We start from the raw sequence: 24,081 nt of genomic DNA, 5'->3' as shown, positions 1-24,081 counted from the left end.
CATAAGCAAGGGTAGATAGGCCTATGTATAATATTTAGAATATCATAAGGTATTTTATTGACCTGCTAGTTGGGGCCTTTGGATGAATTTAGCTGCTACTTTTGTCTAACCGACCATTAGATAAACCCTCCAATCATAGCTCATAAACCATAGGCACAGCAGGCCTGTCAAGTTTTGGATCTCCCCTTTAATGATGGTGTAACAGCAACAGTAGCCTGAGGAGGAAACAAGTGACAAATAATTAGTGTGTTTATCTGCTCAAATGTGAGCAAATGTTTGCACATGTTATGTTAGCATACTAGTGTTCTACAGATAGCAGTTGGTAGGTAGCTCCATTATCTATCTATACTAGCAAATACAGGACTGTAAAAATACTACATGACTTTACAGATGTGTCATGAAAAATCCTAAGAATGCCCCTTAATGCTGTCACAATGTAGTGAGAACATTAAGAGGCTGAAAGATGATTAATGGAGATCAAAGTTGGTAAAACAGTTTTCATTTGCAAATCTGTTTTCAATTTTTAGACTTATTCTCTAATCTTTGATTTTGGGTGACATATTGAACATTAACTGAAATGAAACCATGTGAGGAGTTAAGAGGGTGGAGCTGTTAACAACTCAGTCATCTGAAATGTGACCCTGACTACTATACACACTGTTCCATGGAAGACATCTGAGGCCAAAATGTTGGTTGTTTGTTGTAATTATTCTATTTTAAATGGTTTTAATCTCTGGGCCTGAAACATTAAAGAGTCAGACAGAGACCGTTCTCAATCAGTTTGTGCAGCTTTACAGAGGTTATCATATGGAATCACTTAGAAATGAGAAGCGTGTGTCTACCTGTGTCTGAATCAAAGAGCCATTGGTTTAAAATGACAGAGAATCTGGAGCTGAGTCCAACGTGGCAGGTGTAGCAACTGCAGACTTAGCAAATGGTCAGTTATAGCCATGCGGGGGAGTTTGGGGGGTTATAGCACCCCCCCAAAAATTGTTTTGCCACTGGCAAAAAAAGTTTGCTATAGTGGCTATGGGTACAGCTACATGAGGACACAACAGAATCAATGTGCTGTAGGATCTACATGTAGCTGATCTGAAAACTGATCGGCTTTTCTCTCTAGAGCAAATTTGGTATAGCAGGCAGTCTTGTCATAGCCTAGATGCCTAAATTACCCATTTAGGCAGCAAAAATAAAATACATGACTGAAATCCCTTCTACTAATATGGGAATGCCAAAATAAAGAGGTAAATTAGCCTTGTCCTTTTATCAAAGTTAATGATTTTGCACTCTTCACCCGTACTGGGACACATGCTGACCCCCCAATAATATCCTGACAATCAGTCATTGCTTTCATTTGTCAGTGTATAATTTGATATAAGTATTGGAACACTACCCTATGTCCTCGTCATAGCTTAGCGGTTAGTGAGTTCATGCCCCTCTTAAGTAAACTGACCCTGTCTACGAGGCAGATTGAGACATCGAGGTATCATGAGTCGTATTATAAGGAAACCAAGGTGAAGAGAGACAGCAAGCAGAGAAATATACTATGTCACTGTGCCTCCCCTGTGGCAACAGATGATAGCAGGGGTAGAGTGTTTGAGGGCAGTGTTTCATGCTTAAGTTTGGGAGGGGGGGGGGGCTGCTTTTGAGGAACACAGGAGGCCCACAGAGCCTGAGAAAGGCTGTCGGGACAAAATAAATGATATTACTTGATATTATTTGAAGCTACAGTCACTATATTTACACAGTAAGACTCAAAGCTGCTCCTGTATGACAGACTGAATGGGACATGTTTGCAGTGGCCAGGACAACCTGTCCAGTTTAAACCTGGCATTCTTGGCTTTATATCTGAATCTGGGAAAGATGAGATTCCCAAGGTGCAGCGTAATATGATGAGTTAAACATCATTAGAGAACACAGAGTACTCCTGCAGGCACATGGGCATCGAGAGGGTGGTGCTGCATACCACACCATCTGCTGAGTCATAATGGGTGCAGTGGTTCCCACTTCAGCCTGCAGAATGGCCCAGTGAGCAGAGACAAAGCTATAACCAGTCTGGGGTTGTAAATGTGTTGATATGAAGAGTCATTTGTGTCAGTGACCATGAGTACTGTCCAAATGTAACAAACTGCAAATCAGAGTGAATTAAACAGAAAGTAACTGAAATGAAAGAACTAATAGCTTTCATTTGGAGTCACGTTTCTGGTCACCTGACACGGTAGTAATAATACACCAGCAATAAGTTGTGATCTTCGACTGTAGGCTATGTGATGGACATAGTCAATCATGTGGCAATAGAAATACCATTTCCTATATGTGGTAAATAATAAATTAAAGATTGACTGTACATTCTCAAATTAATCATGCAGTAGTGGACGACTCCTCTCTCTTCGCTGAAGATATTGTACCTTCAACCATCAGGCTTTTTTATTCTTCTGCAAATGGTTGATGAGCTGACAGAGAAATGAATTTTGCTTCGGGGTTTAATAAAGTAATTCATATTCGTATTGGTAAAGGGATATTTCAACATTTCGGCAAACTCGCCTATTGTCATAATCCTTAGAGATTTAGGAGTAAGTTCATTACCTTTAATTGTCGGTGCAAGCTGTTTTTAGATCGGTGGGGCAGAGACGCAAGCTGCTTAGCTAACGCAACGGAGGCTCATGGTATTTCTACTTTTCCCTCATCAAACTAAATACACAATCCAATAACTCCAAAACACTCTCATGGACAAGTCGTGACCTGCACATTCACCACGCTATGAAATAATGACGTATAATTATGTCACATTATGACACATGAACAAATAATCTGAACTACTTTTGCTTTTGAAGTCGCTCTGCCGAGCAGCCATGTCTGGAATGTACGTATTTACCTCAAAAACAACTCTGTCTGGTAACGTTACATTATTATTTCATAGTGTGGTGAATGTGCAGGTCACAACTTGTCCATGAGAGCGTTTTGGAGTTGTTGGATTGTGTATTTGATGAGGGAAAGCCTGGAAATACTGAGCACTGTGCAGAGCTCACGTCTCTGCCCTGCCGATCTAAAAACAGCTTGCACCAACATTAAAGGTACCGGTAATTAACCTACGCCTATGACTATAGGGATTATGACAATAGACAAATTTGCCAAAATGTTGAAGATATCGGCCACTACTTGGCAACAGGCCCAGTGGCCACCTGTTTTTCAACCAATAGCTGTTGGAAATGTGCTAACAAGCTATAGTTAGCGTTGACACGATAGGGTTGACAATGTGGGAACCTGTGGGACATGGTCAAGTTCCATCACACCACAGCAGTTTTAATGAAGTCCTGCAGCTCGGTAGCTAACTTAGCTAGCCATATCTCTCTCTATCAGTCCTGTTAATGGGTCTGCTTTTGTAATAATAGGTTGTTTCATTCAGCAGATGGTTCCCAGAGCACCGACACATTGGCAGGCATGATATTGTAGGCTAAACAAGATCAGTTAGGTAACCAACAGATAAAAAGTAATAACCTACCTTGTCTTCTGTGACTTTGAGTCATTCCCCTCTAACAGCCTCGGCACATCCCTGACCATGCTGATGGCAATTTGAGCCGTATTTGCAAGTGCGCTGGTTGACATGGCAACGTCTATTTGATGTGGATGTTACTTTGGGCTTTAACATTATTACAAGCTGTGTTTTGAGCTCATAGCTAAATTTAACATGTTTCTGTAGTTGTATCTTGTTTGTTGGTGTTAAGGGTGAGGAATGATTATGTGGTTGCCTTTGTTTCTCTTTGTTTTCACTGTTCTTATTGTGGAGTTTCTTTTCTTGCCTTTTGTTATTACCGCGTCTGTTTTCACTTTCTCGACTCTTGTTGTGGCAGATACTGCTCTCGCTGCTGTTGCTGTTTCAGTTGTTGCATGCTGTTACGGTTGTTGTTTTGGTGGGACTGGAAGTACTTTGTGAGTAGCATCAGAAATAAAATATGTACCTCAGCATCTTTTGGCACTTCAGTGACACCAGCAGACATGATGATGCCACACACAGATGAATCTTTTTCCACAACAGACAAACAGCAGAGGATTCAAATTTATGAATATTCACCAAAGTATAATGAGGCGTTTCATGAATTAGAGGTGAAATACATCCCTCTCAACCTTCGGTACTGTATGTTCCTCTTACTGTCCTCTCACAGCTGGGCCAGCAGACTGCTGGATAGATGGGAGGGGGTGTAGTGGAGGGTGATGTGGGGGGAGTTGAGTTACATTCCTTCCATCAGGGCTGTGTGTCTGCCAACCAGGTCACTCCCAGTTCAGGCCCGGGATATTGGAAGAGAAGAATTTCCTCTGTGTGTCCATACTGGGTATGGCCACAAACATACAGAGGCCTGTGTGCATCCCATGCACGTGCATGTGTGTGAGTGAATGAATGAATGAATGAATGAATTTTTATTTTCGAACATGTATAAAAAAAATATGTAACTATTTGTACATACAAAAAAAATAGTAATAGAGTAGGAAGAAGTACAAAACTTTTTTAAATTTCCCACCCCTTTTTTAACTATTCTTCAGTTTGTAACTACACAGATATCCTTATAACTACATTATACATATACCATATATACACTTCATACATATATATACATATATATATATATATATATATATATATATATATATATATATATATATATATATATATATATATATATACATATATATATATATATATATATATATATATATATATATATATATATATATATATATATATATATATATATATATATATATATATATATATATATATAAAAGTTAGTTACAATATAACAATCAACACTATTCTATTTATAGATGTATAAATTTATAGAGGTCCTCCAACCTCGCTGCAGCCCAATTATAGAAATATGGAAAAACAAACATAAACATTCATTAATATCTTTTTGCTAGCCTAAGTTCTTATTAAAAGTAGCCTACTTTTCTATTCTATTCTATTCTATTCTATTCTATCAACCTGTGCACAGGTCAGTTCAAACACTCATGTGCCCTGTTCCACTTCATCTGTGGAGCTTTTTGGTCAAGTGTTATGATAATTTACTTCTCAGCCTGAGGATGTGCTCATTCATGTCTGATAAAACTGGGTGTGTAAAGTGAGATAAGCGAAATCTTCAACAAATGAGGTGGTGCAGATTTGTGCAAGACCATAAATATTCTTAAAGCTGCACGAATCACATGTTTCATCAACAATGAATTTAAAAAAGGTATGTGTATAATATGTGGTAATGTGTATCACGGTTTCTGTTTACCGGCCCGCAACTCTACTGTTCTGACTGCGACTGCCAGCACATTCAACAACACTGTGCACAGCAGACAAAATGTTATTACAATATTTGCAATAAAGAGTTTGTGTGTCATGCTCAGGTCATTTAGTCTTGGTTGTAAGTATGGCATGACCTTCAAACAACCCAATATCACTGTGCAACTGGCATCTTTATTACAGTACAGTGCTCACATTATTCACATTACTTTCAAGTATTCTCAGTGTTGGTAGATATGAGAAGGCTAAGGGAATCTAGTGTATCACTGGTGGCTGATATATTGATACATCAGACTTGTTAGTAGACAGCTGAGCAGAATCAGTATAACATGCTTCAGTCATGTGAGTGTTGGTCTAAACGTCACTCTTCTTTTGCCTCTGTTTTTGGTCTCCACCTTCTGAGGGAAATACTTTTGTATTTAGTTGTTAAACTAAATAAAAAACAACAGGCATTTACCATATGTACAACTGCCTTTTGTTTAATTCTGGGCAGTAGTGTTCAGTCTGTTTATCAGTTAGGTTGTGTTAGCTGGGATCAGCTGTCTTCTGCACCTGGAACCATAACTAATATGGAAAATAAGTTGTGGACCATGAACCAAAACATTCAATCAACAGATAGTGAAACAATACAAAATGCTGGAGGGATTAGGTTCTGTGAGTTTGACATCCAAAACAATCCCTTTCACAAACACATAGTAACTGAATCCATTCAGTAAGAAAAATGATAATAGCAGCTCTAAAGTAATGGATCAGAACCTGGTAGCTGGCATATACGCACAAACCAAGCTTTAAAAATAACTGCCTTCCATTGTGCCACAAAGTTTTGGCATGAGACACCGTCCGGGTTTGTAACACCAAACAGAAACTTATTTTGCACAGCAACAAGTCAAATTTTGACATCAGTTCCACTTCTCTGATGGCAAATGTTCAGTTTATGCTTTTTATGCCTTCAACCAAATTCCTGTGGACAAATCGATTCCTGGTGCAGAGACCAGGACAAATGGCAACATCCTCTTTGACACAGGAATGTCTGTTTTTTGGTGAAATGTGGGTTTGATTTTGTGATCCATTGAACAAAACAGTGGTTGTTGCTCATTCTTTGCTTGAGCAAGTGCAAAAGTCTCCCATTTGTTTATTTTAAGGACACCCCCATTAACACCAGCTACTCCTCCTGACGACCCCAATGCGAAACCAAGACTTACACTTATATTAATACATAATCGTACTTGTACTTATACGCCTGTATTCATATTTAAGTGCACACACACTTAAAGGGATAGTTAACCCAAAATTCAAATTTCACTCATTATCTACTCACCCTCATGTCGACTAAGAGCTGTGAGAATTTTCATAGTCCTCCGTTCCTTCTCTGAGTTACGGGGGGGGGGGTCCGTGAATGGATACCAACGTTCTTCGTCCAAAAAGACACACAAAAAAACATCCAAATACCTCCATACTGCTCGTCTGTAATGTCCCTCTTGTATTGAAGCCCCGACATGAGAAATTGTTCCGAAAAAAATTAAATAAGTCTATATTTTAAGCTTGTTTGTAGCGGAAACTCCCAGTGTCTCAGTTCACTGCTCTTCCTGTGTCAGTGCAAATCTCGCATGATTTGCACTGACCGGCGGAACAATTTCTCATGTTGGGGCTTCAATACAAGAGGGACATTACAGACGAGCAGCATGGAGGTATTTGGATGTTTTTTGGTGTGTCTTTTTGGACGAAGAAAGTTGATATCCATTGACAACCATTATATGGACAAATACTGCTGCGCAGACCCGCCCGTAACTCAGAGAAGGAACGGAGGACTCTGAAAATTCTCGCAGCTCTTAGTTGACATGAGGGTGAGTAGATAATGAGTGAAATTTGAATTTTGGGTGAACTATCCCTTTAAATACACATTGACCTGAGATAATCCACTGCTTCCACATTCAGAATCAGAGGCCATTCATTTAAGACTAAGAATAAAAGATTTTCGGTCTAAATCCCTGAACTTTGCAAGACATTATCAGGGAGACAGACAGAAGTGAAGGTATTGACAGAAAACACAGACAGGCTCAGTGTGCTCTGCTGAGGGGGTGGGGGGGTTGTGGCTGAGTTGTTGTCTGGGGCAGGAAACATGTGAGCTGAATATGGGAACCGTAGAGAACTTGGCAGCCACACACACACGCACGCACGCACAATGCAGGGAAGATGGAAGCTCCTGCAGGACACACAGGACTTGGCTCGTGCAAACGGCGTGTCACAAGGAATTCAATCAGATGTTGCTGTGCACAGAGCCCAGAACAAGTCACAGTGACTTTCTCAAGGAATCTGCAGAGAAGTTGGTGCAACCTGCATGGGGATTCGTTGGTCACAGACAGTCCAACAGCCGTTTAATCACTGCATTTTGTCTATTACACCTTCCTGGAAAGGATCCTGGACGGAGAGGGAGGGGGGGGGCTACAGTCTTTGGTATCATTGTGACACATCAGTCTCTCGTTTGAATGTCTGATTTACTGGTTCTCAGGAGTCACATGTATCGCTCAGGTCAAATGGCTAATGACAGACATGTTACACAAGAAGTGGAGGGACTACTGAGAATCCAGCACTATCAAACACACACTAACATTAGAACGTCTCAAGGTGATATAGCACCCACCCCTCTGTATGTGTAAACTGAATGTTTTTCCAGTGCATGATTGCAACTATATATCTATATATGAATACTGTAGGCCTACACACAGGCAGCAGCACAGATATAGTGCGTGATGACTTGCCGTCTTGTTTGAGCTCTGTTAAAAAGCCAACTGCTAGCTCTCCAGCTATGTAGCTGCCAGCCGTGCTGCCCTGTCATGACTCAGTGCTGAGTAGGACGTTAAAGGGGCTCTTCCTAGTATCCAGGGTGGTGTGGGGAGGGGCAGCCCTCCACGTTGGCCCTGGAATGAGTTTAGCATCATGGGATCTGCTGATAGTTAAACAGGAACTATGTAAGTGCGGTATCTTTTCCTCTGTGTTGCTAACCCTCCTCCTGGCCATGTGCATTTGTTTACAACAAAGCCAACGAGAAATCAATCAATAGAGTGGTACATAACGTAATACAATGTTAGGATGTGTATATTTGTGTAGTTTAGTCTGTCACAAACAAGAGATTACAGGTTATGGGGTGCGTTTGTTGGTTGGTTTTCAGACAAGAGATGCAACAAGTGACACATGGAAGGCAGAAAGCCTCCATTCTCCCTGTAACAAGTTAAGCCATTTATTAAACCATTACAATTACTCCAAAGCTGTTTAATTAAAGGCCCCATGCCTCGCACTTTTCTCTGGGTTTATTTACCTGCTGATATCCCTAACAAGATGTATCATTGGTTTTGAGTACCTGTGATCTGCTTAATATCGTTTATACTGCCCCTTTCTGTTGCCTCTTTCTGGAGCTCTAGCAGGCACAGGTCATTTGGCCGATCAGAAGAGAGAATGAGAACCTCTCCTCTGATTGGCTGACTGTTTTTGAGTGGCATGTGGTCGGGCCAATCACAGGCAAGTAACTGAAACCTAAGCTGCATTCATAAAAATTGATGGTCACGGTGGGCGGAGTTACCTTGTGTGTGACATCACTGAAAGGAGGAAGTGCTATCCGCTCGTCTTAAAGAGAATGTTCCTACAAATAGGCGGTGTGTGTTTCTCCGTTTATGACCAGTTTGATGCATGGGGCAATGTATACATGGCCCAGAGACCTCCCCAAGCACCAAAAATAACCAAAATCACATTTTTCATGCAATGGGGCCTTTAAGGTAAAAAATGTAGCATAGTTAAGATACAAATCCTCCATAGTTCCTCTTTAAGTCAATCTGGCCCTGTCAATCAAGATAGAGTGAGCCTACCTGAGAAGGGTGGTGTTTGTGGAAGACAGCCGGGTGGTCTCCACACTCTGCCCTTGTATCAAAATATAGACCGCTGAGGATTGTTCTTGTTGCAGATGTAAGATTTGGTGACTCGATTTCCAGTTTGTCTCTGTGATGCAGGTGACACAGGGCCACCTGGTGGTCACACCGGCAGCTGCAGCTCACCAAATCTCTTCAGCATTTGTGAACATGTGAATCGATCAGAAGCAGCATTTCAAGGTCCAAACACTTTTTATGTTTTTGTGGAAAAAAACAACTTGAATTTAAATGAATGGATTACATTAATTGATAGTATGCCCCAACAAGTAATGGGCTCAGTCAAACACACCTTTCTACATTCATGACTTAATGCATTTACTGGATTATGTTATATCCATCATATTGTAGGCTATGTCACAACAAAACTGAGTTTGTGTACAGCAATTCCTATTCAAATGACAAACACATGTTATCAATGAAAGTGGAAATGCTCAGTTAATTGCCTTGGATTTGTACTTGAAGGCATTGCACTGTTAATGTATATATTTCATTCTCAAAAACTAAGTTTAAATGACTTACTGGGCAAATGTACATGAAACATTCAAATAAATTCAGTTCATGAGTAAAGGTGATTTGTAGAAACATCATGACTCACTGATACTGAATGAGTTTACAGGGATGAATGATGATGACGGCCAGGAAATCAAACCTAAATGCAGGACTTTAAAAAAAAAAAAGAAAAAAAAGAGAGGATACAACAAAAATGTTGTCATTTCAAAGTAAAACCTCAGATAAACTAATCTCAGGCATCTCATCTGAGCTCCACTGACCCCTGCTGCACACCCATGTTAAAGGTAACCCTGATGGGTGGGACATGAGCACAACATGTGACTAAATGGTCAGGTAAGTCTGTGTGTGCATCAGACAGTGCAGATCAGAGGTGCAGCTATGGCCCAGGTAAAGGTAGCAGTGGACGCCGTGAGGAGCCACCAGGACTGTGCAGAGGTGTACTCTGATATGGCTACTGTCAGCTCCAGCGCAGGTGAGTCCCAAAAAGAAAAGACACATGATGTGAACATTATTAGTATTTATCATATTTAACTTACTTTTAATGCAGTGATGCTTTCCTAGAGTCGTTGGAGAGTTGATGTGATGCTCAGTGATCTGGAAGCTGTTGAAGGAGGGCTACTTTTAGACAAGTCACAGTTTTTACTTGAAATGTTTGGGATTTCTTAATCATCTAAACTGCTTAACTTATTTTTTTTCCTTTTAAACCTTTTCGATCAAGTCCTAACTGTTTGTTAGATGCTGAGGTTGAAGTTTAAAATAAAATATAAATAAAATGATAGTACATTTAGTAGTATGTTCAATATAAGCCAATTCAAAAATGTTTGAGTGAAGTCACCAAATTTTCAAAATAAATGAATGTATAGCATTGTATGAATGCATTTCTGTCAGAAACCATGTCTTCTCCAGCCAAGGTCAACTCAGTCCACCAATTTGACAGATTAGTCACTTTGTTAGTGATTGTGTTAATAATCTCGGTCAAATCCCCCAGTTTCTGGTATCTCTTTCTCACGAGCTTGTCTTTGGCAGCTAAAGCTCAGTGGCTCTCAGGTTGCCTGATGGCAGTGGGAACCATTGAGTCAGTGTAATCCCTCTTTTCTAGACAGTCATCGGTGAAATTCACCGTTCGGCAGCTATGCAAAGCCTCAACCTTTTTTTCCCCCCCTTCCTGCTCAAAACAGATATAGGACAATCAGTGAGGAAGGGGTCAGTGAGTGAGACCTCCATGGCTGCTGGTAGTCTGAGCCGGCGGAGCAGTGCCTACCCCACCCCGGCCAGGAGACGCCATCGCACCACTTTCAGCCACAAGCAGCTGGAACAGCTGGAAGTCGCCTTTGGACAAAACCAGTATCCTGACATCTACTACAGAGAGGAGCTGGCCCGCCTCACCAAACTGAACGAGGCTCGCATACAGGTGGGACGGCTTCCACACTGCAGTGTAACTACCATCCTTTGACTGTTGTAATGTGCAATTTGATATTTATTTATTTTTTAGGTAAGTGATTGTTCAGAAAATCAACTTCACTTTGTTATTTTGTCTTGGCAAGAAAAACACAGATGTCCCAGTAAGTGTAGTCCACATAGTGAAATGGCAAAGCCCTAGAAATGATGGCACGCATAACGCCTCATGCTGATAAATCAATCAACCTGTATTCCTTATTCACAAACTTATTGATTAGTCTGATGATTCTAGACAAATAGCAATGACTGTTTGTTTTAAACAAAATAACACAATTCTTTCCCCAAAAAATTCTAAAATGCTCTGGTTAAAACTATGACATTTGTGTTTTTAGGGTCGGTTTCAACACGGTTATAATGATAGAAACAACAATGAGAGTTAAAACTGAAATCACAAGTGCAAAACCAACCTTTTCATGGATCAGGAAGCCTAACAACGTAACCAAGAGATGAGAAACAAATGGGATGATAAATAATTGTTTTTAGTGTGTTTTACAGCTGATTTAAGACTTGGGTCAGAACCGACCCTAACACAAGAGATGGCAGCAGAAAGCTGACAAGAGGAAGGTTACATTGAAGTCAAGCGGTATACTGACAAAAAAGGCCCAGGGGGGCACACCAAAAATATTAAAACCAACATTTTCATGGATAAAGAAGCCTAACAATGTAACCAAGAGAAGAAAAACTAATTGGATGAAAAAAAAAGTTCTTTGTATCTTACAGCTGATTTAAGACTCAGGTCAAAACTGACCGTAACACAAGAGATGGCAGCAGAAAGCTGACACAAGAGGAAGGTTAAATGTTCAATTGCACCTGGTATTACTTGTAACAGGGAGCACAGTCTGACTGATCTGCCTCCCTCCCTCTCTCTCCAGGTGTGGTTTCAGAACAGAAGAGCCAAACAGAGGAAGCAGGAGCGAGCCCTCCAGAAGGTTCTCCCCATGGGTGTGATGCCGGGCCACCGGGCCCTGCTGGGGGGCGTGCACGTCCAGCCGTCCGGGGTGGCCAGACAGTACTACACCCAGCCCCTGCCCCACATCCCCCGCCTCCCCCCCATGTACTCCCGCCACTCGGGCCCGGCCGGCCAGTGCCCCTACTCCAGCGTGCCCCCTCAGCCCGCCCCCCAGCGCCAGCACGACGACTGGTACGGCCCCCTGAGGGGAAACCTCACCTCCTCCATGTTCTCACTGGCCTCCATGCAGCCTCTGGACCCCACCTCTCACTGGAGCTAAGACGTAACCATGGAAATACTGTGTGTGGTGTATTGCTAAATAAAATACATTGAAACATTTTCTTTTCATCTAAACCTTGTATTCACCCTCTGTCTGTACATTTTAGTCTAAAGTGTGCTGAGTTATCACAGAAACAACTCATTTCATTTCCTGCAGTCACAAGTATATAAATTGTGAGTGAAATACTTTGTTTACATGTATAAAATATTCCCTTTTTTTTTGTAGAACAGAAATGGTGTACAATCTGACAACTGAATTATCGCCATGAAAAATTTGCTAACTGATGAAGGCTGCAAACAAGATGTCTAAAAGCTCCATAGGAACAAATCTACAGCAACATGAAACACTGTTTGACACATTTCAGCCAAAATATTGTCTGGAATCTAATTTCTAACAACTTTATAATATTGCAAAATGAAGTTTTCTGATCTGAAAATGTTATAAATACAGTATCTGTATATTAAATCTGACCCCCCCTAATTTACCTAAAAAACAAGAGACAATACAAGACAATTCTTTTGATAACTTTTTTTTAATATATATTTCACATCCCAGAGACAACAGAGCTGCATCTGTTATGTTTTCTGATTTATATATATATATATATATTTGCATTCAACAACCTGAACTGATTGATGAATCAATACTGAATGGCAAAAATATAGAATTCATCCATACGAAACTCAAATTATAGAAGACATTACAGATGTACTCAACAACCGTCGACACACACAGAGACCTGAGGTGTCTCATCTATATCTGATTTAAAGGCAGCTCATCTCTCCAGCAGAGGAGTTAAAGCACAAGTGCTTTTTTCTGGAAACCCATGAAGCTGCAGCGGCCGCAGCATCAACCAGTGTGCTTCAAGTCTAGCTTATCCAGTGATTAAGAACCAGCATCGCACAGTTATGATGCTGATTTACATTCACTTTATGACATGTACTGTACCTAGATTTATTGTGTTCATTTTGTCTTCTCAAATATATTAGTTATATTTTTCTTGTGTTCAAGAACACAAGAAAAATATAACTAACATGTACTGTACCTGCTGGCTGATCCACTACAGGGAATATAATGGTGATTGGCTCATTCTGTTCATGAAGAGCACAGCAGGAGAATCTGTGGGACTGCTGAGCCATTCAGCCTGCTTGTAACTTTGGAATTCCCTTTAAAAAAAAAAAAGTCACCTCAAAGTTTTCTACTCCCTACACACACACACAAACACACATACACTGCATCATAGAATATACATTTGAGCAAGGCCACTTTGTCATGAGAACAACCGGTTCGTCTCACCAATAGCAAATGAATGGATTCACAGAGAGAATCTTTTGGTCCACTATGTTAAGCACAGACATCTACACAGCACAGGAAATCCAATGGAAACTGGTGGATGTGTTTGGATGCTACAGTACTGTGCCATCGGGCTGAATTAAGTGTAGCACCACTAAAAGACCAACACACATCGCACACCGCTCTCCTAGATGTAAAAGGGTCAGTTCACCCTAACTTTGGAAAATCAACGTTCAGGTTATTCTGAGTAAAGTTACAGTCAAATCAGGAAAAATAAAGACAGTGATCTCTCAAAAGTACAGTGACACTGATGTGGAAAACAATAAATAATTGTGAATGATGTTGGGTGAACTAGCTCTTTAAAAATGGCACAATTTTCAAATTAGGGGAACTATGAACAGAGGATGTAGAAACTAGGTCCTTCTGTGTACATCAAACTAGTTTGATGTCAAAGTAAGTCAAAGTAAAAAAAAAAATTAAAACTGCTCGGACAAAACAACTGTGACAACGATGAAAAACAACACTGACTGATCACCTTTGACCAAAAAAAGAAAGAAAAAAAGATGAAATGATGGCCCTCCTCCTCCATGAAGTGGTGCAGCTTCTCAGTTTGGCTCCATCTACACACACACACGGCTCGTCCCCTCTCTGCAGATTCCTTGCTGTTGTCGAGGACGCAATGACACGTTAAGACGCTCTACTCCAGTGATTTGGCAAACTCTGCATAATCTATATAACCGTCATTGTTTTTATCATCGTCCCTCAGAACATCGTCTATTAGAGAAATCAGTTCCTCCTCTCTCATTGGCTGGCTGTTCTCTCCTCTCTCCTGTAACAGGAAAGAAGAAAAAAAATCAACAATATTTATATTTAAATTCAATGAAACACAAATAATTAATCAGAAACAATGGTTTTACAAATGTGAAACTTTGCTGCTCTTTTCTATGTTAATTTCATAGAATGTTTTTGGATTTCAACTGAATAAGACACCTTTTATTTCAAAACCTGATAAAAAAAATCACTATTCAAAACAATCTATTACAGCAGCAAGCAAACGCAAGCTGGAAAACATGGCCGCATAGTTGGCAGATATTGCAGTACATTGTGTGATACCTGGGTTTTGTAGTTTTAACTCTAACGCTGACATCATTAGCTTAACTCTGACTCAAACAGGACAATAGCATGGGACTTAATTCATGGACATAACAAGGTGGTGTGATGTGTAATAGTGGCAGTTAAACTTGTTGCACTGTCTGGTTTATGGTGAGATTTTATTCTTTTGTAAATGTTTTTTTTTTTTTATATATATAGATGTGAAGACAATAACGCTTCTAATTCTAATTAATTTAACCCTCCTATTGTCCCAATCTGTTCACTTCCTCCATCCTTCCTTCTTTCCTTCCTTTCTCCCTTTCTTCTTTCCACAATCCTTTTTCCCTTGCTTCTTTCCTTCCTTCCTTCCCTTCATCCTTACTTCTTCTTCCTTCCTCTTTTGATCCAGTTGACTGTTCCCTCCCTCCATCTTTCTTTCCTTCCCTTTTCCCTTCCATCTTTCCACAATCCTTTTTGCCTCCCTCCCTTCCTTCCCTTCATCCTTACTCCTTCCTTCTTTTTTGACCCAATCTGTTCCCTCCCTCCATCTATCTTTCCCTTTGTCCTTCCTGCCTTCCTTCTATCCCTTTATCCTTCCTTCCTTCCTTCCTTCTTTCCCTTTGCCCTTCATTCCTTCCCTCCTTGACCCAGGAGGACAGCAGGAGGGTTAAAAAAGAAAAAGAAAAAAAAGCACTGAGATAAAGCAACCACTAGGTGTGTTCACAGGGTCAAGAAAAGCAGCTGTTGACACACACATTCTCTGAGGACTCTGTTGGAGACACTTGAAGCCAACAAAAGCAACAACAAACAAAGCAAATCTATACACAAGCACACACACCCACCTCTTTGTGTACGTGTGTGATGGCTGTGGCGAGCTCCAGCCCATCCAGGAGGTTGTTTCCATCGTAATCGTGCATCTTGAAATAGTGCAGCTGAAGCTCCTGCGGTGACATCTCTTTCTCCGGTTGGTCTATCACTCCCTCCAGGTGCTCCATGATGTGGCTGGTGGACAAAGAAGATCAAACACCACAGAGTGTCAACCTGGCTGCTGACTCAGTTCAAAGTGCATCACTAAGTGCAAATAACTCCTCTGAAAGAAGAGATATCACTCACTCTTTGTCCTGGACCATGTTTTTGTCCAGGCGACCGTGACCGTGGCCTGTCACGTGAGCTGCGCTCTCTACGGCAGGTGGCTGCTGCTGCTGCTGTGGGTCCACATGAGAAGACACACAGAGCAGACAGGAGGACAGGAGGAGGACACCCCCCCAGTGCCAAATAAACCTGCCACTCGTCATTCTGCTGGGCACAGAGGGACACACAAACAACATGACAGGCAGAGTTTAGAGATCAATGTGCTGTATTCTGTATTCTGCTCATCTAAAAATATGGTGGACATCATACAGTATAGCCTCATGACACTTTTTTTCCGTCATTTTAAATTTTAGATTAGGTTTTCCAACCATACAACCATCAAATGTAAGACTTAGTTATAGTAAAACCTTTTCTTGCTGTCTTGTTTAATTGCAAGTGTGAACCATATGTTCATCATAGGAACACTGCTGTAAATAAATCTACCATAGACTGGTCTAACGTTAGGCGATGTAAGCACTGTTGTGTCTGTGAGAAAATAAGACTGAACGTCCTGCTACCTGCAATGTAAGATCAACTTGTTGTGCCAGTTCAAAGCCCAGAAATGTAACGTTACTGAAACAATCATTACCGTTAGCTCAAAAGCTACCGTATAGGACTATAGGATTGGCTAGCATGAAGCTTCAAAATAAGCCTACAACAATGACAAGACCTGTTCGATGTATACACTTCTGCAAGGCTCGCTATGATATAGTAACGTGAAGTAAAAAGACAGGTTCAGTACCTACTTGAAGCTAATTGATGTCTTCACCCGGCTCCGTGGACACTACCGTTGTTTGAAGGAAGGCAACAACGTCCAGTCAAGCTTTTTGGGACTGAATAGCTTGCCGTAGTCTCTCTTGGACACGACAGCTCATTACGATTGGCTACAATGATCAGAGAGTATACAACTGAAACGAGAGAGTTAGCGCCACTGACATCCACGCGCTGTTCAGTTGTGTCGTTTACCCACAACAATTTTCAAATAAAGTTTTTTTGTGTTGTTTTTTTTGCATTTTAAAGCCATAAATTGATGGATCCATGTGTCTTTGGATTATAAAACACAAAAAAAACTTTTTTATAGGATGCTTGACAGCCAACTGTGTATCCCCACTGACCAGAATCACTTTATTCATTGAATTAAAAACAAATAAAAACTGCAAATTAAACTATATTTTTTGTTAATATTTAATAGACTATTTCTGACAACTTTACCCATAGGCCCTATCAGTTATTACCTATGAAATAGCAATATTTGTCCCTTTTCAACCCCGTAACAACATCATATTGAAGAATATTAGCCTATAATTTCATGATTTCCTAAATTTATGTATAACTTAGCCAAAATCTTCAACTGCGTACGTAGTCTTCAAAGAATCACCCAGCTAACATCAGTTACCGAGGCTAGTAGGTGAGCTGTGGCTGTCACTGTGTAAGTAGGCTAGTAGCGCTTAGAAAATCATTCTTGCGCTTTTTGTCGTTTTTAACCTCTGTAAAGCACTTTGAAGTGCTCTATAAATAAATTTACTATGCAACAAAGCGTATGTTTTGTACGTTCGTATTAACTTGTTTCGTCAGGTGAGTCGAGGGCTAGGCTCGCACTTCGTAATCAAACGGGCTATTTGCACTTTTCAGGGACCAGAGTATTTTCGAGGGACTTGAACTATCTTGACAGAGAAAAAGCCTTTGACGTGACTATCAACACGTCAGCAGGGGGCGTAAAGCTGCCGCTCAGCTGTCAAATCTGTTTTACACAGACACACGTTGTACACACGGTGTGGTGGACACTCTGCTGAGGAGGAGAAGGACAAACGTGGACTTATGTCAAACAAATGTCAAGTTTCCAGAGAGAAAATGACGCAGCAAAATCTCTGTTCAGGAGGCTCGAGGTTTTATGTTTTTATCATAAAGTAGATATAGGCTAGACTCGCAGTAAACCCCCCATAGTGAGTGACCCTTGTATCCCAGTGTGTTTACACCTTGTGCTGTGGTTGATAGGACTGCTGCTAACTGTTGTCCAGCTACAGGTGGACTCATGTTGATTCTTCCAAACTATTTTAGTGGGTTCCCACAAACTGCTTGATAGTGATATTATGGAACACTAGATAATATCTGAGCCAGGAGGTGAGCCAGCCTCAGCCTGCCAGAGCTGCTGAACCCAGACCAGGCCAATCAATCAGTCACTGTGTTTTTTCCGCTGAACTCATCTGCGACGTTAGAAGAATCAAACAGCACCTTACTGCATACCCTGCCTCAGCTGAGTTGCACATTCTGGTGTTAGAGTAGCCTACAGCAGTCTTTCTATTGCTGTTGCTGTTTCTGTTTCTTAAGCCTCACCTGATCCATTTAAAGTGTTAACGGGGTTAAGGACCACGGGTCCTTGGAGGAACACATCCCTCCTTCTCCTGATCAAGCCCTCTCAAAAGGCCCTACTTATTTCAATCAGACACCTTTAGGAAGACAGTTTATGCAGGCCTAGTGGATTGCAGTAAATATGAATTGTAAATGAGGTGGCAGTGAAGGTTCAAGGTAAAAAAAAAAAAAAACGGAATTTACTCTAAATGTTGCAGAAATGTCCATGCATTGGAATAAAGCTGGGGGCTGTTATCTACACATGAATAACTATAACTTTAATAACTGGTTTACATTAACAAAAACATCCTAAAACCTATTTAAAAAACAAAAAACAAAAAAACATCAGCAATGTAGGCTAGTTTTTGCTCCTTCCCTTGTGTTGTTCATACCCCTGCCCTGCCTGCAGTTACCAACACTCCACCCTCCATCCCTCCGCTCTGGGAGATTACTCATTTATTTCTCCTGGTAGTCTGCAGTCACTCCCATCGTGTCCGGGGAGTACAGTCACCACCGGGACAGAGCACCGATGGCATCCCGGGTCTCCTTCACTCAGCTCCGCCTGGAAGCGGAGCTGGAGCGGTACCGGGCCGAGTGCCAGTGGGACAAGATGCCGGCGATTATCGACCAGATGCACGCCGCGCGGTTCCACGCGGACGGTGAGTGGGTTTCCACCTGGTTTCAGTCTACAAGGTGCGCGCGGTGGCTCCCTGTGCGCGCGGCGAAAAAGTTACAAGGTGTTGAAAACCTTGTGTCACGCATAAGAGATGCGAGATTCCACTTGTTGACTAGTTCTTAACTTGTTCCAGGAAGTTTTTTTTATGAGTCATCGTTAGTTAGGCTATATTAAGTTCATTTCTGCGCTGGGAGCAATGAGGATTCATGGCTGAAAAAAGAATCCGTGAGAATCTGTCTTGTTGCAGCACACATTTGCCAGATAGGCTACACAAGCTGGACTTGATAAAAAAAAAAAAAAAACAGAACAGAACCTAATATTTACACCTGTCCATGAGGGTTAGACCTTAAATCAGACAAAAATATCATTCACGAGAAGTTTACAGTGTACTCCATGAAATGTTGTGCAGCCTGTATTATCATATTATGTGGGCTTCAGGACAGGACAATCCACTATCTGCCTATACCCTTGAAATCAAGCCACACTGTATGTGCGCCCAACGAAATGCAAACACAGTTATCAGTCTGTGCCTCATAAAGCATTACTTTGGTAAGTCACTAATGCACCTGCCTCCACCTCTTGCCTTAGTAAAGTAAACACGAGTGGCTCACAGAGCAGCCAGCAGTCTCTCTCTCCGTATACACACTCACCAGTGTTAAATCAGTGGTAATACCCTGTGCATACATGCCTGGCATTAGCTGATCTAACAGTGTTTGTGCACTGATGACATGGAAAACGTTGGTTTATTAAAGAACCTCATGACAGATTAAGCTATGAGGAAATAAAGCCAATGATAAAACTCACTGTACTGGAAAACAGGGGGAAAAACACAGCCTAAGTTATTCTTATGCCTCGTATTTTATTTTGGTTTTTGAACTCAAATGTTCAAAAGTGTAACTCTTCTAGGACAAAAGATCACAATTGTGCACAACAGAGTGACTCCTGCAGAGAATGCGAGTGAACTCACTTTCTCACACTTAAACATTAACACTTAATCTCGGACCGGCTGACAACAGTTCCCTCTCTATTGCAAAACCGGCTCCGACCGCGCTGCAACTTGTTTGAAATCACTCTTACTGTGTTATGGGCTGAAACACGTCCGGCTGTTTATCCCTCACCTTCCTCTCACTGATAGGCTAAAGCCTTGGCTGTGCAGATAAAAACCACCCCGGCAAATATGTCAAGTATATTCGAACATAAACACTGCTCACAGGGCTGGCGTCAGAACACACACACGCTCAGAAAGAAAAAGCTAAACAGGAAGACTTCAGTCAAGTGTGTGTGTACACTAAAAACTGAGTGTTACTACTGGGCAGCGAGCACAGTGGCACAGTCAGAAGATGGTCAGTAAGAGTAATACTTTGATCCCCTTGTAGATGGATGTGGGCTGTTTATCATGTGGTTACAATGTTGAAGCTATTCGATTAAAGTTTGAGGAAGTCAGAATATGGAGCTTCTAAATAGACTCCAGCGCTGTGACGTCTATTTAACTGCTCCCTCTGCTCTCTGAGCTGGTGGGAAATGCTGTTTTTAAAGAGCTGAGTGAAGTTTGCTTTGGCTACAGAAAGAAATGAACTCTGACCCCTGAGCTCAGACCTACTCCAGCAAAGTCAGTTCACGTTTAACTTTTGAAATCCCACCCCCCCCAGATGATTATGGGACACTGCTGATGGCTGAGTCTCTGCTGGAGGAGTGCATACAGGAAAACATGGATCTGTTACGGAGATCAATACCTTTGATGGACAAGACTCAGCCCGGAATGTCCAGAGCCAAAGGCCACCTCAACACCATCCTGAGCCGAGGCCGCCTCACAGTCAGTCTCAGTCATGTTCCTTCAGGCTATACATTCCTCTCTGTTTCTATAAGGGTTAGAATAATAAAGGAAGTAGATTATTTCCACAAAGGCTCAGTTATTGCCAACCATGTATTCTGCTTTGTCCTCCAGCCCAGGTACTTAAACGAGGCTCTGCTGCTGATGGCCAAAGTACACTATGTCCAGGGTCGCTACCGGGACGCCCAGGGAATGTGTGCCAGGGTGAGGCTGGAGGAGCTGACGCAGGACGACCAGCCTACCTATCACCTGCGACTGTTGGCAGAGTCCTTTGTTATTAAAGGTACTAGAAGCCGCTCTAGACTTAAAGGGCAATTGTGCCGCTGTTCCAACTGAAGCGGTGCTGTCACAGCCAACAGTCTGCTAGACATCATCAAGTCACTAAACGTTACCTCTCATCTGTGTTTGGGCCTTTCAGATGAGTTCAGTCAGGACAGACTATTTACGACAAGAGAGCCAGGTTTGAAGATGAAGATGAAATTACATTTATTGTGCACAAAATAAACTTTGGTGCTTAAAGCCCCTGTACGGAGCTTTTAACTGGATATGCAAAAGTCTCTGGTTTCTGCTGATGTGTCTCTGTTACCTACAACAGCAAATGAGCCAATCAGTGTGAAGATACGCTATTTAAGTAGTCTAATTCTATACCTCTGGAAGGCATGGTCGGGTCGGACCACTGACGAAACCATACTAAACGATACATTACACTGCTAAAAAAAACCCCGGCTGGATGACAGGAGAGAAAGAGAGAACTATTAAATTTGATGCTAATGACTGATTGGTGGAAGAGAAAGAGGATGGCAGACTGTTGGTTGAATTATGAGAATAAGGGTGGAGCGAGAGGATAGCGGGAAAACAGGGAAAGGGCTTTGAGGCGTGCTTAAAGAAATAGTCTTCCTGTCTGAACTTTCGCTAAGCTTCATTTAGCTACAGTGGTACAGATGTTACTGGTTCAAATTTGCGGACTTCACGCGTGGTCCACGCGAGACGGCACAAGACTCATGCATTTTTTTTTCTTTGGCGAGACAAGAGGTTTTAATGAAAAGCCTCAATGTGCCAAAACAACCGCCAGGTGGCATCTGTGAGAACGGAGGACGACAGGCGGATGACTCAGTGATCTGTGCAGTAATCCACAGCTTAAACTCTAGGCTATTAAACTAGAACTAACTACTGTATACACTGCCTAAATCACAGAAACTATTGTAATATGATAAAGCCTGTCTTGCTTTATGACTTGATGATTATGTATCACATATCGCCGCGATTAGGAGTGGCGCTGTTCATGATACAGAATACAAGAGGATGAAAGGAGAACTAGCTGCAGACAGTAAATAATATAGTAGCCTAGTTTTTCAATGACAAAATGTAACGACGGCAGCTACAGTAGACTATAGCCCACGTCTCACTCTCTTTTTTCGGTCATCTGTCTCGTCATCTCCAAAATGTGTTTTTAAAATGAGCCAACTACAGTACTGTGCAGTAGTGCCGCAGATTTCTCACTCCGCACCTTGTTTGAGAGTGCAGCTGGATGATTTCTTGTGAATGAACGGGTCTGTGTCACTTTGGGGCTGGGCGATAAAACATAGGATAAATAACTTTCCCTCGATAGAAGACGCGGCCGATACAAAGTGACACCGTCAGCCATGCAGCCGGCCTGGACTTTTTATTTTTAATTATGAAGGATCATCTGCGCAAGGCAAAGATGATAGCATCAACAAAACACGGCGTAACACACGCGGCTGTATGGGACAGGCTTTTATTTAATTCAGAACAAACCGCTTAGCAAAAATGGAAAATATAGTCTATAATAATTAATTGATCTGTTGTTTGGCCACTGTTTGAAAATAACCCGAATTATGAGCAAATAATCTGATCCAGAACAGCAGTCATAATCAGACTTCTTCTAAATAAACCTAAACATTAAATAACTGGGTCAGGTCGGACCATGGGGTTATTTTTTCTCTTCTTCTTCACAGGAGAAGAGGAGGCTATGTGCAAAGTACCACATTAACATCTCTATTCATATAACGCCCATCGAAACAGCTGATTTACATGTCGGCCGTTAAGGCAAGGCAAGGCAAGGCAATTTTATTTGTATAGCCCGTTTTTACAAACAGTTTGTCTCAAAGGGCTTCACATGGCATCGTAGCAACATCCTCTGTCCTTAGACCCTCACATCGACTGAGGAAAAACTCCATGGAAACCCTTTTAACAGGGAAAAACAGGAGAAACCTCAGGGTGAGCAACAGAGGAGGGATCCCTCACCCAGGACGGACAGACGTGCAATAGATGTTGTTACAGACAAGAAAACAGTTTACAGTTTGTCACAGAATGTGCGGAATATGGAAATGTTAACACATGGCGATTGGCCATTCACGCGGCTTTGTTCTTGGTTTCGGCCAATCAGCTTATAAGCACATGGCTAATTATCAGCTTTCAACCAATCGCACTGTTTTAATGTGTGTGTGTGAAAGTTATTTTCTTTAGTTCATTTTCGTTTCTTTTGGATTTTTTTTACAACAATGTATCAATATAATATTGTTTTCGTTTCATTTCGTTATAAAAATCAATCCCTTTTCTTTGAAACAATGAGATTGAGCAGCTAAAACTCAATAAACTCAACCATGGCTTGTCTTATTGTTAATCTGAACGCACATGTATAAAGGGCAGAGTCAAGGCAGCAGATAAATCACAAAACATCAACGCGTCCGTGAGCGCAGCGCACCTCCTCTTCTCCTGTGAAGAAGAAGAGAAAAAATAACCCCATGGTCCGACCTGACCCAGTTATTTAATGTTTAGGTTTATTTAGAAGAAGTCTGATTATGACTGCTGTTCTGGATCAGATTATTTGCTCATAATTCGGGTTATTTTCAAACAGTGGCCAAACAACAGATCAATTAATTATTATAGACTATATTTTCCATTTTTGCTAAGCGGTTTGTTCTGAATTAAATAAAAGCCTGTCCCATACAGCCGCGTGTGTTACGCCGTGTTTTGTTGATGCTATCATCTTTGCCTTGCGCAGATGATCCTTCATAATTAAAAATAAAAAGTCCAGGCCGGCTGCATGGCTGACGGTGTCACTTTGTATCGGCCGCGTCTTCTATCGAGGGAAAGTTATTTATCCTATGTTTTATCGCCCAGCCCCAAAGTGACACAGACCCGTTCATTCACAAGAAATCATCCAGCTGCACTCTCAAACAAGGTGCGGAGTGAGAAATCTGCGGCACTACTGCACAGTACTGTAGTTGGCTCATTTTAAAAACACATTTTGGAGATGACGAGACAGATGACCGAAAAAAGAGAGT

General features: G+C 41.4%; 4 protein-coding genes across 7 annotated transcripts in view; 2 read left to right on the top strand and 2 right to left on the bottom strand.

The window, feature by feature from the left end:
• The window catches only part of tmem254 (transmembrane protein 254), a 312,289-nt gene that overhangs the window by 86,011 nt on the left and 202,197 nt on the right, over positions 1-24,081 (bottom strand). The gene's annotated exons all lie outside the window — the stretch shown is intronic.
• Positions 10,093-12,401, top strand: prop1 (PROP paired-like homeobox 1; the record flags this gene model as incomplete). Its single annotated transcript, XM_083988011.1, has 3 exons — positions 10,093-10,186; positions 10,893-11,125; positions 12,045-12,401. 3 exons carry the CDS (start codon positions 10,093-10,095, stop codon positions 12,399-12,401), a joined length of 684 nt encoding a protein of 227 aa, XP_083844137.1.
• On the bottom strand, positions 12,940-16,800 carry mcfd2 (multiple coagulation factor deficiency 2, ER cargo receptor complex subunit). Of its 4 annotated transcripts, none has more exons than XM_083988013.1 (5): positions 16,660-16,800; positions 15,900-16,082; positions 15,629-15,788; positions 13,447-14,523; positions 12,940-13,349 (listed from the first exon to the last, which is right to left on the bottom strand). In XM_083988013.1, exons 2-4 carry the CDS (start codon positions 16,079-16,081, stop codon positions 14,392-14,394), a joined length of 474 nt encoding a protein of 157 aa, XP_083844139.1. In that variant the 5' UTR covers position 16,082; positions 16,660-16,800; the 3' UTR covers positions 12,940-13,349; positions 13,447-14,391. The 4 variants fall into 4 exon arrangements, with proteins under 4 accessions (XP_083844139.1, XP_083844140.1, XP_083844141.1 ...); XM_083988014.1 differs by having other exon boundaries at positions 15,900-16,085; positions 16,660-16,775; XM_083988015.1 differs by having other exon boundaries at positions 16,664-16,751.
• Positions 17,722-24,081, top strand: part of ttc7a (tetratricopeptide repeat domain 7A) — a 58,287-nt gene continuing 51,927 nt past the window's right edge. Inside the window, exons 1-4 of the mRNA XM_083987999.1 lie at positions 17,722-17,803; positions 18,739-18,925; positions 20,592-20,755; positions 20,888-21,056. Of these exons, the coding sequence (XP_083844125.1) occupies positions 17,747-17,803; positions 18,739-18,925; positions 20,592-20,755; positions 20,888-21,056 (577 nt within the window). The 5' untranslated portion in view covers positions 17,722-17,746. The remainder of the gene's footprint in view (positions 17,804-18,738; positions 18,926-20,591; positions 20,756-20,887; positions 21,057-24,081) is intronic.

This window comes from Trachurus trachurus (genome assembly GCF_905171665.1).
Source record: "Trachurus trachurus genome assembly, chromosome: 15".
Taxonomy (NCBI): Eukaryota; Metazoa; Chordata; class Actinopteri; order Carangiformes; family Carangidae; genus Trachurus; species Trachurus trachurus.
Note: the sequence above shows the minus strand (reverse complement) of the source record. Positions and strands in the feature narration are given on the sequence as shown.